At 39.7% G+C, this 18,333-nt stretch overlaps 1 protein-coding gene across 2 annotated transcripts in view; it reads left to right on the top strand.

The window, feature by feature from the left end:
• Nucleotides 1–18,333, top strand: part of cep112 (centrosomal protein 112) — a gene marked incomplete at its 3' end in the record, with an annotated part of 236,226 nt that overhangs the window by 10,585 nt on the left and 207,308 nt on the right. For both annotated transcript variants that reach the window (XM_079815822.1, XM_079815823.1), the window contains exons 5-8: nucleotides 4,620–4,701; nucleotides 6,593–6,670; nucleotides 12,296–12,343; nucleotides 15,123–15,197. In XM_079815822.1, coding sequence (XP_079671948.1) covers nucleotides 4,620–4,701; nucleotides 6,593–6,670; nucleotides 12,296–12,343; nucleotides 15,123–15,197 — 283 coding nt within the window. The remainder of the gene's footprint in view (nucleotides 1–4,619; nucleotides 4,702–6,592; nucleotides 6,671–12,295; nucleotides 12,344–15,122; nucleotides 15,198–18,333) is intronic.

Below are 18,333 nucleotides of genomic sequence, written 5' to 3'. Positions count from 1 at the left end.
AATTAATCGCTCTTAAATCGATCATCATCTGGATAACTGATCGGATTTATGTTTCCCGCAAAATATTTAAATTAGGTATGTAATAGGCCTTTGTCACAGAGTGTAAAACAACTTTCGCTTTATCCTTTATTAATGGCGATTTTTGTTTAAAGGGGTGGTAAACCACGATTTCACTATTCTAACTTTAGCTAGCGTGTAATGTTGCTGCTTGAGCATAAACAACATCTGCAAAGTTACAACGTTCAAAGTTTAAAGCAAAGGGAGATATTTGCTTTTAAAGAAATCAGTTTCTAAGAACTACAGCAAACGGCCAGTAGGCGACTACACACATTCCTCCAGGGTTGGTGACATCAACAGGCTCAATATTTACATAAACCCCTCCTCCGAGAATATTAAATAAGGGAGGGTGAGGCCATTTTGTATCGCGGCGCTGTTGTGGTATAAGTTAGTTAGGCTGGAGTGTTGTTGCCGCGATGCAGAGGAAACGCTGTTATTTCCATCCGGATTGCAGGTCTGGGGTACTTGCTCTGTTCAGCCTTCCTTGGGACGGGGGTGCGTTGCAGAGCGTTTAACACACAGCATGTTATATGCACGTGTGTTTGAGTCAGCGGGGAATCAGGCGCGCAGGGCTCCTGCAGCACATCTAACAGAGGAAAACATCCACCGTCTTCGCGATTTCAATGCCGGATTTGCACAACGTCAGCTGCGTGAAAAAAACACTGCCGGTGCGTGGATGCACGACGCGCGCGCTGCACATTTCACGGAGGACAACACAAACTTCCACAAACTTCGCGAGTTCAATACAGGATATGCACAACGGCTTGTCCTGAAAGCTGGATTTACAAACAGAAGCTGTTTACGGGCCACAACCTGTAAGTCTGATTTATTTTTCATCGATGTGTTTTCCTGTAATATGTTGTAGCAAGGAAGTAAACAGATGACAGCGCTGTTCTGCAAACCAGTCTGTTAAATGCTCATTCATACTTAACGTTATCCGACGAACACCTAACATTACAAACACTAACGTTAAAATCTCAACAGCGAACCTGACATTAGTGTAAATGATTCTTTGATTAGAGCTTTTATGTATTGTTTATCTTCAGGCATGCTAAACATGGTTCTGTGTGTGATTTGGCTAACTTACTAGTAAAGCCAGTGCTTAGTGTTTGTTTTGGGTTAATAGTTCTTGCGACAGATATTTGGCTATAATCGTTCTAAAAATACAAAAGTTACAGTGCCATTCAGTAGCGATCATTATAGATCCGCAGTCTTTACACTTGAGGACTGAACAGGTTCTGCTCGATCATCTTCACTCAAATGTTCTCATATGGTTTTATTGACGCCGACCAAAGCACAGCCTCCAGGGAAGGGGCGTGACGTTTCCGACAACCGTGCACTGCGGTTAGCGAATCAGAACACACTGGGCCAGCTAACCAATCAGAGCCCACTGCGTATTTTTGAGGGACCGGCTTCATACAACCCGGAAAGCATCAGACCGTTTTACAAGGAGGGACAGAGCAGTGTAGAATAAAGGTCAAATATATGAAAAATAAGGCAATTTTTTTTTAAACGAAGCATGAACACATGTTACAGTGCACCCCACAAACACAGTCAAGCCTTCAAAAGAATGTGTTTTACCACCCCTTTAAGTTCCCAACATTAATCTTATATTATGAAACAAAGAAACATGTTATTCTAATGCATTGCATGATTATAAGGTGAGCACGCAAGAATTTATATAGGCCACTATACAGAAAACACATTACACGGTCCTTAAAGGGTTAGTTCACCCAAAAATTGTAATTCTGTCATTATTCCTCAGCCTCATGTCGTTCCAAACCGTAAGACCTTCGTTCATCTTCAGAACACAAATTAAGATATTTTTCTTCTTCTCTAAGGTCTTACGATAAGAAAGATAACGCAATCTGTTGTTATTGATTCTTTGCGGACGTCTACCGGAAGTTAAGTTTGGGCCATAAAAGTGTGCATGCGCAGCAGCGCTTGTTTATGTTGTTGCCGTTGAATCCGTTTATAGCAACAGCTGCAACAAGAGTGCTGTGTGGTGCAGCGATACAAAATGTTTAGAAAGAGAAAGTTGGCTCTTGTGTTGGCTTTTGAAGTTAACGGGGAGAGAATGTCGGTTCACAACGACGTTTGTGGGTGCACGACATTATACAGCGAAGAAAACAGTGCTCACAATAATTTAGTCCTGGAGCTCCGGTTGGATAATGCGCAGTTTGCGGCATATTTTAGACTTAACAGAAGTCAATTTGAAGACATGCTACTTGTGTTTAGTCAATCTACCGGCACCTTCTCCATTTTCTTGTTGTTATTGAAACGAGTAAGGTTTTGGTACTCGCTTGTCATTGGTCAGCTGTCAAAAAGGCGCTTGACGTAGGACGTTTTTATCGGCGTTTGACCTGTGTTTTGTTTTGCTCTATCCTCTGCGCTTTTCGCAATGCGTCAGGTCAGGGTCGGGTCACTCTTTCGCCGTAAATCGATGCATACGGAAGCTAGTTATTTTAGTTTATAAAGTTGTAAATATGGATATTTTTCTTACACAAACACCTTTACACCTTACACAAAGGACTTTATTACCCCCCTGGAGCTGTGTGGAGCACTTTTATAATGGATGGATGCACTTTTTTGGACTTCAAAATCAGGACCGCCATTCACTGCCAAAAGTAAAGCCTGGAAGATTAATGATATTTTTTAATATAACTTTGATTGTGTCTGTCTGAAAGAAGAATGCCATATACACCTAGGATGGCTTGAGTAAATCATGGGATAATTTTCATTTTTGGGTGAACATTAGAGGCTGACTTTTTTTCGGGAATCACTATTAATCACGTGATTGGGGCGGGAGAGGAAAAAAATTCAGTGGGAGTGGGCGGGACTGGGAATTGTAATAACACTATGATACCAACTATATACACATATATACCGTTCATGGAAATTTTGAACTCAAGTCTAGTTGCCCTGTCTCTTTATGCTCTCCTGTTTGCTTTGGTGTGGCTGGTTAAGTGAATGACGTGCTCCACACCCGTAACAGTTGGTGGCGGTAATTCACCAAGTTGGTATGCCATGGACTTTGTGGCTGCAAAAATCATAATCAAAATGGAGTCAGACATGAAAGCCAAGCTGCAACGACTACTGTCGTGATAAAATGATACCTCAGTTGTGCTCACCGACATTTCTGGATAATCTGAAGTAACCAAAAAGACGGTGTGAAAACGCCATACGCCAGCTGCAAGACTGTGTGTGCGTGTGCGTGCGTGCCTGTGTTTGTTTGTTTGCAAAGATGATTTACATGGAATTTAATGTGTGTGCATTGTTTAAGCTGGCTTTTCAGTTCAATAAAACAACAAAAACTACATTTTGGATTTTTATTCAACTCAGTGGGCATGCTCTGATCTGTACTGGATTTTTTACTGTAACTGACAGATTACGACCAGAAAAACACAACACTGGAGTGGGAGGGAACGGGAGTCATTCTTCTGGGATTGGGACGGAGCAGGATTTCTCCCCAGTTTTTTGTGGGATTGGGATGGGACGGGATTTTTTTTTGTGGAAGTGGGACGGGAGAGGTTTGAAAATCCACTCCTGTGTCACCTTCTAGTGAACATTAATGAAAGATCACAGCAGCAGGTTTATTAGGCTGCTGTCACTTTAAGACCTGTCGCACATGACGCAGATCTGATACGCATCACATTTAAGACTTAATTTTACTTCATTTTACTTTGTTTTCAACAGGGTAAAATGTGAGAGGTGAAGAGTGCTGAAAAAATTGATATGCTTAGATGCAAATGACAACAGTACACTTTAAGATGTGGTTTAATGACACATTAGATTAGTGTATCATGGTACTGTTGTTTTACCGCAGCGATGCATGTACTTCTGTGCATATTTGGATCCAGTCATCATTGCTATAAGTACATAAATAATTGTGCATTCAGCTATGTGATTGACAGCAAAATAAAAAAAACTGCCTTTTGATGTGTATTTTAGGCTAGAGCTTAATAGTAAGTCCAAAAGAAACCATAGAAAAAAGAGGGTGTATGTGTTCCCAAATACTTGTCGCGACTTTCATATAGTCATCATATCCTCCCTCTCTTCATCATTTGACTAACGGGGATTAGTTTAATTAGTTGAGATTTGCGTTAAGCATTCATAATTAGCTCGAGAACACGTTCTTAATTTGCCCGTGAAACAAATGTGTCATGGCTGTTGAGATCAGCGACATCTAGTCAGACGCGTGCGTCTCAGCCTTTGAAGTTGTCGTTGGTGGCCTCGGCGTAGCTGATCAACGGGAATTATCTGGGCAAAGAAAGAGATCATAAATATCAGTCAACTGGAAATTATATGTAATAAATGCCCCCGACAGGCATGAGTGTGTGGCAGGTCTGCTGTTGCTTTATACTAGGAACATGGACCATGTGTTAAAGATGATGCAATGTTTCCATCACATATATAAGAGAAGCTTTTTTATGTTAAACACAGAAAGGCATCCGTGCATGTGGATTTCAGAATAAGGGAGCTAGCATCGATACTGGTTAACATTTGGCTCTTGTTTAAAAATGAGGTGAGAATGACCATCTGAAATCTTTTCTCCTCCACAGGAAGTTACTCAGCGATAAGTCACCAGTTAGACCCTTGTCCTCAAGTCCCGTCAAACACAATATCAAGGATGATGCCAAGATGGTGAGTGTTATGATTTCAACTCATCTCAGCTTGAACTTCTTTCAATAAAACACTGAAACCAAAGACCTCACAGGGTTTTTTTCACCAATTGACCACACAGAATCACCATGACCTTTCAACCTAACACAAGTTCTATATCGTTGGGTTATAACCAGGATTGTTCCCATGTGTCCCAGTTTTTATCAGGTATTTGGGTTCAGACACCTTCCTGTAACGTGAGTTGTTTGCTCAACGTGAACTATCCCCTTCCAACAGTCCTATTAATCTTCAGCAGGATCCATGTACTTCATTAGAATTGAGCTTTATTGGACATTTCCTTGCTTCTCTTTCCTGAAGAGCCGAAGCTGAACTCAGGAAAGTGAACTTGGAACAACAGTTCCCTGGAAACTTTCAAATTATATAGAGCTCATAAAGAGCTGGATAGTCCTGACAAAAGAGCAGCGCCTGAAAACAAAGAGGGGCGGGATGTCATGTGACCCTCCGCAGGAATTTACTGCATGTGAAGGGAAAAGCAGAAATTATGTGGAACAGTCAAACATCTGGTGTACCATGATGTCCGTGTCTCCAGCCATCTCTCAGTTACTGTGTCTCTCTCACTCTCTCTCTTCTATATCAAACATCTATAAGCATTTTTTTATTTTAACATTGATTTAATATTTTAATGTGACTTAAATATTTAAATATTTTTGTGACTATATACATTGCTAGGGTTGGATAATCGAAAATCGGTTACTTAAAGGGATAGTTCTTACCCTCAAGTTATCCTAGGTGTATATGACTTTCTTCTTTCAGACGAACATGAGTTATATTAATAATGTCCTGGCTCTGCCAAGGTTTATAATGGCAGTGAATGGTAGCCCAAAATTTTAAGAAAGTGCATCCATCCATTATAAAAGTGCTCCACACGGCTCTGGGGGTTAATAAAGGCCTTCTGAAGTGAATCAATGGGTTTGTGTAAGGAAAAATTCAAAATTTAACACATTATAAAGTTAAATATATAGCTTCTGCTAGACCGTCTTCCATATTCAACTCATTGATTCACTTCAGAATCAATACACAGCTATCTGTGCAGCTCTTAAGGTGACAGCAGCCTAATATTCCTGCTGCCGTCCCGATAATAACATTAATCAAACAACAAAAGACAAAGCTGTTCTTGACTGAATAACTTTTGTAACTATATGTGTAATGTATATTTTGTTTTATAAAGTGCAGTTTTGTTCTGAATACCTGGAAATCTTGAAACACGTTTTATTTGTTTAGTTCTATTTATTAGTGTGATTGCTAAAGTGTTTAATTGTCTTTAATAATGCTTGGAATTTATATTAGTTAGGCTAGTTATTTTTGCTATGCTATTTTTAAACCATAGGCTAAGTTTCTTGTGTAAGTGTTCTTTAGTCTGTTGATTTTTGTTTGTGGTATTGAGCTACAATTAAATGTTCTGCAATAAGAATGATATCTAAACATTTTTGTACCTTATTGGTATCGAAATTAGGAATGAATAAAATTCAAATGATACCCAACCCTATATATAACACATTTTTTAAACAAATGTTTAGCTTTTATAACATTTTTGTTTTATTTTTCAGATTTCTCTTTTGATTCATACAGTATCTTTCAGAGCTCACAATGAATAGTCAATATCTTAAAAACTGTTCTTCCAAATGATAAAAAGAGTGGATTAAAGTGGTTTTCAAAGGACCTGTTATACTCTATATGTTACTGGTTGAGGAATGTTACATTATAATGTTATTATCATGAGCTGGGGATCTCTGCCCTTGTCTAGCAGGTTAAGTTCAAACTCAGTGATGGCGTTGAATCTCAGTCAGCGCTCTCCATCCCTGGACATCATTTGCCGTCTCTCTTTGTTCCTCACTGTGTTTTTCTCCTCCAGGCGGAGGCACACAGGAGGCTGCCCATCTCCTCTGATGATAGTGACTTTGAGGCTCGCTTCAACAGCTGGAACCTGGGGGTAAAGTTGGATGTTCTTTTTCAAATAGTTTCCCCCAATCTACCCATTCGTTTAAAATTCAGTTTTCCTTCACCATGGATTTCCATATGTGACTTTGTTGCTATGATGACAGTAACCATTTCATGTGAGCTGAGCCAAAAAAGAATTGATTTGGAGACCTTCAATGATCATTTTAGCATTGATGACAGTGAAACACAATTTGCCTAATGGTGTGAAACAATGCTAATTCACCAATCAGGCAAAATTCAGCTTTTGTGCCACTTCAGCGTGCAGTATTTAATCAAAAAAAGCCTTATTCACCTGCACAGCGTCGTGCCATGCGCATTTAAATGAGGTCATTGGCATTCAATTCAGTGCACACATGCTTTGCTATGTAAATTAGGGCTTATTATAGAATTTGCACCAAAATCAGCACTATATTTGTCCCGCATCATTATTGTTGAAATATTGAAAATGGCCATTTTGTCCACAAGACACTGTTTATTTGCTATAACAACAGCAGTAATTCATCAACTGATAATGAAATGATGTCAGTTTCAGGTTCCTGATTTAGGTATCTGGATCTGGATGCTGTACAGTCTCAGTAAACTGCATCCTTCACAAATTACCACACTCAAGCAAGCTAAGAAATCGTGCATGCTCATTTTGTCGGAGCATTTGCATTATTACCTGATTTGCATAATTAATTTGCTAAATCAAAACAGACAGTAAGTGCAAATATTGTATTTTCTGGAAAATAAGATGCACACCGGTATAAATTGCATTGTTGAGAGAAAATCACAAGTAAAATAAAACAGATAAGTTGCATCGGTGTACGTTACATTTTATTATTGCAGTCGGAAATAATGTAAAATTAATGTTTAAAAAAAATTATAAATCGCCTCACTCCAAAATCCTTTAAATACATATATAGAACCAAACAGGAATGAAAAATATACTGTAATTATAAAACTAACATAATTTATTGTCATTCAGTATAAACAGCATTTATTATAAACGTCATACGTCAACTAAACAAATTTATGAAAACCGAAACCGAAACTACTATACACGTACCTCTGTCAATCAGCATGAATCCAAATGTTTTGTGTGCTTGACATTGATTGTGTTTCATGAGTTACCTAGAATTTCACTGGATAGACAACTATTTGAAAATCTGGAATCTGAGGGTGCAAAAAATTCTAAATATTAAGAAAATCGCCATTAAAGTTGATCAAATGAAGTCCTTAGCGATGCATATTACTACTGATAATACATTTCTGATATATTTACGGTAGGAAATGTACAAAATATCTTCATGGAACATGATCTTAATATCCTAATGATTTTTGGCATAAAAGAAAAATGGATAATTTTGACCCACACAATGTATTGTTGGCTATTGCCACAAAATATACCCGTGAGACGCATGACTGGTTTTGTGCTCCTGGGTCACATATGACAGTTTTTCCTTGAGGTATCAAAATTGGTATTGAATATCAGTATTTTTTTAAGGTATCGTATCAAAATTAGAAATTACATTATCGTGACAACACTACTTTGGAATGTAAGTCACAGCATGTTTCCAGAAAATGACACTCTCAGTGTCCATGGTTCATTTTTAGCGCATCCTGAGTTTGAGTTCTTGGTTAAAACTTAAAATGAAAAAAAGCAAAAGAATAGCATTGTTTGCCGCGGATGACTACACCATGTGGGAGGAAAAATGTGCTGCAGTGATTGCTCAACACGTTGGCATGCTGAGTTCTTGGGTTCAAAGCGTTTGAAGCTTTATAGGACTGTGTTGGGCTCCAGATTTTCTCAATAGCCACTTCTGACTTCCCAGCAAATTGCGAAACCTTCCGAGTGCTTGTTTCATCACAAAGTTTATGCAGAAAAACAAGAGTCTGAACTTTGCTCTTATCAGAGAGTGGAGTGTTGAGATAAGTATGTGCACTTGCGGGCGGGTTTTCAGCGGCTCCGGGCCCCTGTTCTGTGGGCACTGATGCTGGAATAATCTACAGCTGCATCATGTGTGGACGTGAAGCGCAGCACCGCTTCGTTCTGCCTGGAAACTGCTGCGATAGCACGCTGCGGCCGTCCAGTGCTGTTCAGAGCCACATCACACTCATGTAATGTTTGAGCACTCACACTTTTGACTGGGTCAAAGTGATTCCATCACCCTGTTTTTATGCACATTTTGAAGTATTGCATCAGAAACAAGTGATGGAAACTTGGGATGGGCATTTTTCCAAAATATTGTATTAGAATATTTGGGCTCATAAAAAACGAATATTTGAATATTAGATAGATGCTATTTACACCATGTAAAAGTAGCAGTTCTTTGCAATATGTGTAAATAGTAATTAGATGCTATTTATACTCTATTTTGGCAGATACATACTATTCAGTATTGTTGTAGATTAACATGATGCAATAATAACATGATTATATTTATTAAAATTATTAAAGGGTTAGTTCACCCAAAAAGGAAAATTCTGTCATTAATTATTTACCCTCATGTCGTTCGACACCCGTAAGACCTCCGTTCATCTTCGGAACACAAATGAAGATATTTTAGTTGAAATCTGATGGCTCTGAAAGGCCTCCATTGGCACAATGCACGGTTCACTCTCAAGACCCTTAAAAGGTACTAAAGACGTCGTTACAAAGTCCATCTCACTACAGTGGTTCTAAAATAACTTTATGAATCGGCGACAATAGTTTTTGTGCGCAAAAAAACCCTAAATAACGACTTATATAGTGATGACGATTTCAAAACACGGCCTCATAGAGCTTCGAAGCGTTATGAATCAGTGAGTCGAATCATGATTCGGATCGCGTGTCAAACCGCCAAACTGCTGAAATTTGGCGATCCAAACTGCTCATTCGACTCACTGATTCATAACGCTTCGAAGCTTCATGAGGCCGTGTTTTGAAATCGTCATCACTATATAAGTCGTTATTTAGGGTTTTTTTGTCAACCATTGACTTGCATAGTATCTTTTTCCCTACTATGGTAGTCAGTGGTTGCTCTTTCTGCTTGGTTACAAACATTCTTCAAAATATCTTATTTTGTGTTCAGCAGAACAAAGAAACTCTTACAGGTTTTGAACAACTTGAGGTAAATGATGACAGAATTTTCATTTTTGGGTGAACTATCCCTTTAATGGGACAATAAACGCCCTCCCTACACCAACCCCTAACCCTACCCAATAAATGCTTTAATTATTATTAAACATTTCGTTAGGCACTTTATTTCCACTTTTAGAAAAATGTCTTAATTTTTATTGAAAGTATAAGCCTTTCCGATGTGATGTGTGAAGGGAAAAGAGAGAAGAGCGAGCTCTGCAAAAGGCGGATGCGAACCCGGGTTGATCGTGTCAAAAGCTTTCTCCATGAGGCTTACACTTTACTACACCACTGAAATCGCTGAAATAAACACGTCTTTTTTTTCTTGCTTGGCCCAACCTGGCATTATTAGGCTGAGCTAGTGCGAATTGCACCTGCCAACAATGCACGCTATTTGCTCTTGTTGTGAATAGACACTCTGTTATTTAAATGACTTTTTTTTTATTCATCATGTTTTTGTCACCATTTCCAAACAAACTTATGATTAGGCAATATACACAACAAGCTTACATTATAATCTTAAGAGTTTCTTTCAGTTCAAAACATTAAATAATATTTGTAAACAAAAAATAAAGACCTAAAGAACAAAAGCATCATAAGCTCAAGCAGCGTGAGCAGAAAAAAAGCTAATAAGCAGAGCGCGCCAGTTATCGTGCAGAACGTTCATATACATTCGAGTCAGTATATGGTTATTATATCGTTTCACATTTTCATGTTAAGAAAAATAATAATATCATGTGGATGATATTATTCTCATGTGAGAAAACGCATCCCGCTGACAGACGTTGCAGAGTCACAACTATAACGGTGTATGTTTTTTAACCCTCGACGAAACTTAAAGGAAGCATATGTCTCGAGATCATTTTTCTATCATATACATTATCTCGCTCTCCCTCAGGGTACAGCTGCGCTTACCTGCAATCGGTCAGTAATGGACAGCTGTCTTTCATTCGCCTGGTGTTTGGAATTCATGTGATTTCACATTGGGGTCGTGATATTATGATACGGAATGTCTATTTACACCAAGTGCAAATAGCGTGCCTTGTTGGCAGGTGCTATTCGCACTAGCTCCACCTAAAAATGCCTGGTTGGGCCGAACAAGATGAAAAAAAGACGTGTATTTCAGCGATTTCTGTGGTGTAGTCAGTAAAGCGTAAGGCTTGAGGATTTTGGTTTTGATCGACCCGGGTTCGAATCCGCCTTTTGCAGAGCTCGCTCTTCTCTCTTTTTTACCATCGCACATCACATCGGAAAGGCATTTACTTTCAATAAAAATTAAGAAAATGTTCTAAAAATGGAAATAAAGTGCCTAACGAAATGTTTAATAATAAAAGCATTTATTGGGTAGGGTTAGGGGTCAGTGTAGGGAGGGCTTTTATTGTCCCATTGATGCGGCATCCATTTAATAATTTTAATAATTATAATAATTTACACTACACATGTTATTATTGCATCCGGTTAAGGTACAACAATACTGAGGTGCAAATAGTATATATCTACCAAAATAGAATAGAAATAGCATCTAACTACTACACTGTAAAAAAAAATAAAAAAGTTGAGAAAACTTAAAAGTTTAAGGCAACCAGCTGCAGAACATTTTTGAGTTTTCTCAACTTAGGGTCCATTTGTTGTACAAACTTTTTTCATGTTAAATAGATTAATAAACTTTCAACGCTGAATTTGTCATACAAAATATAAGTTGGATTTTTTACAGTGTATTTACACATGTTTTGCCAAGAACTGCTACTTTTTACATGGTGTAAATAGAATATATCACTTTTTTCACTTAGTAAATATCATCTATCACTATTTGGACCAAAATGCCATTCTTGGCCGACAAGTAGCATACAAATAATGATTAAAAATAAAATGACCCCTTAGTGAGCAAACTGCATTGAACTTATAATTAGGACATTTGCCCTGTGATTTGTGTCATTTTGTTGTATTGAACTAGGTGTGAGCAGGGTTTTAGTATGCGGTGTACAAGAACTAATGGGTCTACGGTAAAGTGTTTGAAGGGGATAAGTGCTTAATTTTCATGGAAATAAGAACATTCTATCTAAGTATTATTATTATTATGAGATATTTTGATGCAATTGTTTTCTTGTACAGTAAACGTCAAACTATTGGCTTCATTATGAATAATGATGTGTTTCAGTCATGGTCCATCTCATGATGTGTTGAGACGCGTCTTCTACAGTCTCATCAGAGAGGACAGACTCCTATTGCCTTAGAGATTGTGGGTTATGTGGACAAAAGACAAACTCACTGGAGGGAAAAAGAGTTTTTAAAAAAGGCGGAAATGGCCTTGCTGCACACAATGCCTCTGTGGGCTTGAGGTCTGATTTCTGTAAACACAGCCAGTGTAGGGAAGAGACTGTATTTAAGCGACACTCTTTGAAGTCATTCCACATTGTTTATGACAAGTAAAAGGATGTCAGGGGTGGACGGGAGGTGTTTGGGACTTACCAAAAGAGGAGGAGAGTAAAGTTGTGTTGTATTGTTTTATTTTTACAGATAGAAAACCCCAGATATCTGCGTGAGAACCCTGTTCCTCTGTCTCCGGTAAGTGCTGACGGCATTGACAACGCTGATCTCAAGTGCATTTACAATTGAATCATTTTAATGCGAGTAGATAAAGAACAAACGCCAATTACGAACCAAGATAAACCAAATTAAATAATCAGTGCGCAAAAGTTTTAAGGTATCTAACAGCAGTTGAAAGTAAATCGAAAGTGGTCTTAAAGGGATAGTTTGCCCAAAAATGAAAATTAGCCCATGATTTACTCCCCTCAAGTCATCCTAGGTGTATATGACTTTCTTCTTTCAGACAAACACAATCAGAGTTATGTTAAAATCCAGCCCAAAATCTGAAGCCCCGAAGAATGCATCCATCCATTATAAACGTGCTCCACATGGCTCAGGGGTTAATAAAGACCTTCTGAAGTGACTCGATCGGTTTGTGTAAGAAAAATATAATTAAAAAGTAAAATATCTAGCTTCCGGCGGACCGCCTTCTATATTTAACTTACAAACAAGTTTAACTGGTGCGACGATGACATTGGGCGTAAGCGTTTTGAACTGCGAGAGGCATTACACTTTCTGCGTCAGTTGAATACAGAAGGTGGTCTGCCGGAAGCTAGATATTTTACTATCTAACGTGTAAAATAGGTATATTTTTCTTACTGTGCGTTCACACCGCCAGTGGCCGGAAGTCATTCATTTTCAATGGGAGCCGGTGGCGAGCTCCGGCGAGAGCAGCACGGTGCGTAGAGGACAGTTGAAATCAGGTTAAATTTATGTTGCTGAGCTATGGCGCGGTTTGGAGGCAACCAATTGGAATGTAGAAGTCCTCCGTTTGAGAGAAATCCAGAGAACGCAGTCCAACTTTGGTTCCGACCACATTAGTTCCCAAGCAAAATGGAGGAGAAGTTGATCATTACGGGGTTCTCTATTATTTACAACGTCATCATTCATAGTGATGTGTAATTTGATAAGAAGGCTGGCAATAGGGCTGGGCGATATGGCTGAAAACTGTATCACGATATAAGTGTTTCATATCGGTCGATATCAATAATTATTGATATTTTTTTATGACCTGTTTAAAATAAGGACCAGGAGAAAAATATTATACATTTAAACATTTTTTATATTTTAAACGTAACCTTCCTCTGATTATAATCCCCTCAGTTATAAAGGCAGAGGTCAACACAACCATAGAAAACACTCAAATAATTAAAATATAGACACAAGTCTAAAATCACAATGAACACTTAACATTTGTCTCTTAACATTAAGGTGCAGTGCCTCCGTTATTTCTTTGTAACTGTTACCGTTTAGATGCTTTGTCATAAGGTACCGATGCAGAGTAACATTACCTCTCCATTTAAATTCAAAGGCTGAATCTGAAATCGCCCCTATACCCTTAAATAGGGCATTATTTGAAAGGACAGCCATTTGTAGTGGTGTCCGAAAACCATAGTGGACGTTATTGAGTGCACTCGTTCTATCCCACAATGCACCGCAATAACGAATGTACAGCCAATGTACACACTGTCCGAATTCACTCACTCGTTCTCATTCACTCCTTCAAGTGAACTGTATCAGTGGACTAAAGTAGGGAATCGTGATTTGAAGGTTTAGTGGGCGATTTCGGATTCAGCCAAAGAATAGCACAACGGCGAGCGCGTTGAGTATAAACAGGTCTCCAAACGAACGAGGCGCGCACGCTGTCAGCAGAGGTGGTCAACCAAACTGATACGGTTACATGATTGGCTGTTAGCCTGTCACTCCCTCCGTTGCTTGGTTACCAGAGAGCGAGTGCCTTTGTTCATGCAACCAAACTTGCTTCCCAACCTCTGGTTTCTTCTGACGAAGAAATAAAAATTATCGAACGTTTTATCGAACAAATTTTTTATTGATATCGATTATGTGTCTATCGCGATACATATCGTTATCGTTTTATCGCCCAGCCCTAGCTGGCAACACTATTTATTGGCAATATATTTGCGCTAGAATGCTTGTTTTTCAGCGGGTATGCAATTCATTCTTACTTTCACATTTAAAAGATTGCATGAGGTTAACTTATACCCTACTTGTGGTCAGTCTGCCAATCAACATGCTTGTCTGCTTTGCGCCCCCTTTAAATAAAAAAAATAAAAAAAAAGACCAAGCATTCGATCTACGTCAGAGCGTCTACAAATCTTTTTACAGTGTTGCTGGCAGAGCGAATTTTGACGCTCTCGCCGGCGGCGGTGTGACGCACAGTTACACAAATTCGTTTCAGAAGGCCTTTATTAACCCCCGGAGCCGTGTGGAGCACTTTTATAATGGATGGATGCTCTTTTTTTGGCCTTCAAATTTTGTGCTGCCATTCACTGCCATTATAAAGCTTGGAAGAGCCAGGACATTTTCAAATCCTACACCTTGGATGGCTTGAGAGTGAGTAAATTATGGGATAATTTAGATTTTTGGATGAACTATCCCTTTAATTATTGTGTACTACAAAAACTGGCACTACATTGGCTAACTCGAAGGATACAGCAAGGCATTGAAAAAAAAAAAAGCTAGAAAAATGCTGAAATTCATGCATGTAATCATTTAAAATTAAGACAAATTTTTATCAAAACGAAATGGCCAACCTAATGAAAAAGTGATCAGAAAGGGTAATCTTTCTTGAGTTTGTCATTCTAATATTTGGTGCATCCAAAACTGTAGAATTGTTATTGTAACTTTTTTCTTACTCAATTTAGTATCAACGTGGTACAAAAGTGTTTTTGAAAGTGTTTTTTATTTTATTTTTTATATTTGCAAATTTTTGTCTTTGTTTTTTATGTATTAATAGATTTACAACAAATCAAGTCTTGGGAAAAACAGCACTCTTTTTGATGAGGCCGTCCCAGTGAAAGCCGCTAAAGAGGTAGGATCTGGTCCAGTCCCCTATAGTTTCGAAAATTCAATGAATAACGACGGTCTCATTGCACGGAAAAGCTAAACGTCTTAATGTCTTCACAAAAGAAAGACATCCCTATGGGGTTTGGGACGACATGATTAAATGATGACACAAGTTTCACTTAACCAGTGACAGTTTTCTTCAGTGCTGCTGTCTTGTTGAGGTTTGTTATCCGGCACACTTTTCCACTTCTTAAGTAAATGCTGTATGATGGCTGGTTGCTTTTAATAAACTCAAAAAAGCGATGCTGGATGACAGCTGCACACACCTTACCAAAGCCAGCTTCTCTGAGTTTCCCTTGTTTAGGGACACCGACTTTTCCTTAGAGCTTTACAAACCCTGTTTGTGATGACACTTCCCCCCTGTATGTGGGTTTAAGCTGAAAATCCCATAGAACAAGCTTCTCTTTGATGTCAGTTGACTGGTATTGTTGAATATACTGAGCGTGACCTGCTGTAATCACACTTCCTCTGGGAAGAGCAGTGCTCAATTAGGTCAACTTCAGTCATACAGCATCATCAGCCCTCGTCTTCACTAGAACACAGCCATTTCGCAAACAGCTAAACACTCTTTTGAAATGGTCCTCAAGTCTCCAAGGCTGCCGTTTCAAAGATAAAGCCAGCACATTTACTCCACACACTTTTAAGCGAAGAGATTTTGAGATTAGCAAAAACATTGTTTTACTGTAAGCAGAGTAAATGGCGCCTGCCGTTGGGCTGTGGTAATTAATAACAGGTGGCAGCAATGGCCGGCCAAGAGGACCGCTTGAGTTAATGTCAAGGCTGAAGAAACGTTCCCAGGTAATGGGGTGAAGGGTGAGTCAAACGTACCTCGTGAACTGCTAGGCTTTGATGAAGGGAAATGGTGCATGAGTTGCCCTTCGCTGCCCCTGATTGAAATGACTGCAGAGAAAAACAAAGCTCATTACCGGCACTTCTCTTGTTGTGCGTTCTTGTGCCTCAGCACTCCCTGTTGAAAAAAACGGCATAAGCTGGTTAGGTATGTTTTGAAGCATGGCAGCTGGTTTGAGCTGGGTTATGCTGGTCCTTAGCTGGTCATGAGCTGGTTTATGCTGGTCTATGCTGGTCCTGAGCTGGTCATGAGCTAGTTTAAGCTGGTCCTGAGCTGGTTTATGCTGGTCCTGTGCTGGTTCTGAGCTGGTCATGAGCTGGTTTATGCTGGTCCTGAGCTGGTCATGAGCTGGTTTATGTTGGTCTATGCTGGTCCTGAGCTGGTCATGAGCTGGTTTATGTTGGTCTATGCTGGTCCTGAGCTGGTCATGAGCTGGTTTAAGCTGGTACTGAGCTGGTCATGAGCTGGTTTATGCTGGTCCTGAGCTGGTCGTGAGCTGGTTTATGCTGGTCTATACTGGTCCTGAGCTGGTCATGAGCTGGTTTATGTTGGTCTATGCTGGTCCTGAGCTGGTCATGAGCTGGTTTATGCTGGTCCTGAGCTGGTCATGAGCTGGTTTATGTTGGTCTATGCTGGTCCTGAGCTGGTCATGAGCTGGTTTATGTTGGTCTATGCTGGTCCTGAGCTGGTCATGAGCTGGTTTATGCTGGTCCTGAGCTGGTCATGAGCTGGTTTATGTTGGTCTATGCTGGTCCTGAGCTGGTCATGAGCTGGTTTATGTTGGTCTATGCTGGTCCTGAGCTGGTCATGAGCTGGTACTGAGCTGGTCATGAGCTGGTTTATGCTGGTCCTGAGCTGGTCGTGAGCTGGTTTATGCTGGTCTATACTGGTCATGAGCTGGTTTAAGCTGGTCCTGAGCTAGTCATGAGCTGGTTTATGCTGGTTGTGAGCTGGTTTATGCTGGTCCTTAGCTGGTCATGAGCTTGTTTATGCTGGGCCTTAGCTGGTCATGAGCTGTTTTAAACTGGTCAAGTGCTGGTCAAGGACCAGCATAAACCAGCTCAAACCAGCTGCCATGCTTCAAAACATACCTAACCAGCATATTCTGTTTTTTTTCAAAAGGTCTCTTTCTCTGTGATCTGAAATGATGGGTTATATCTTTATTTCCTGCAAACTGTGTCAGTAGACTCATATTGCTACATTTTTGTGGTAGGACACATATGCTGAAAAACTTATGCGGTAAAAACGTTTAGAGCGTTTAGAGCTTTAGAGCTGTCATCAGGAGTAGACGTGACTGAATTCATAATTCATAGTCGTGTTGATAATTTTGTGTTAATCTTTCTAATGATACACAAGTTTGTCCAGATCAAGTAAGAGTATGATGTTTTAACGTGCTGTGAAATTTGAACAACAAAAATGTGGGGCCGTCAGAGATCTTTGCACGTAAAGGGGTTAAAGCAAAAATAAGTAGACTATATTGTGATATCATTATCATGAAATTAAATTACTCTTATATTTTAGTCATATCGCCCACCCCTACATGGCAGCTTGTAAAGCATGGAAAACAAAAGTTTTATTCAAATTCTAATAGATTACATTATTATACACTGATCAGGCATAACATTATGACCACCTAATATTGTGTTGGTCCCCCTTTTGCAGCCAAAACAGCCCTGACCCGTCGAGACATGGACTCCACTAGACTCCTGAAGGTGTGCTGTGGTATCTGACACCAAGATGTTAGCAGCAAATCCTTTAAGTCCTGTAAGTTGCGAGGTGGGGCCTCCATGGATCGGACTTGTTTGTTCAGCACATCCCACAGATGCTCGATTGGATTGAGATCTTGGCAATTTAGAGGCCGAGTCAACACCTCAAACTTGTTGTTGTGCTCCTCAAACCATTCCTGAAACATTTTTGCTTTGTGGTAGGGCGCATTATCCTGCTGAAAGGGTGTACATGGTCTGCAACAATGCAAAACCAAGGTTTCCCAGCAGAACATTGCCCAAAGCATCACACTGCCTCTGCCGGCTTGCCTCCTTCCCATAGTGCATCCTGGTGCCATGTGTTCCCCAGGTAAGCGATGCACACGCACCCGGCCATCCACGTGATGTAAAAGAAAACGTGATTCATCAAACCAGGCCACCGTCTTCCATTGCTCCCTGGTCCAGTTCTGATGCTCACGTGCCCACTGTTGCCGCTTTCGGCGGTGGACAGGGGTCATGTGTATTCTGACACCTTTCTATCAGAAACA

This window comes from Gobio gobio (genome assembly GCF_949357685.1).
Source record: "Gobio gobio genome assembly, chromosome: 1".
Taxonomy (NCBI): Eukaryota; Metazoa; Chordata; class Actinopteri; order Cypriniformes; family Gobionidae; genus Gobio; species Gobio gobio.
This window is presented reverse-complemented; position numbering and strand designations above follow the sequence as displayed.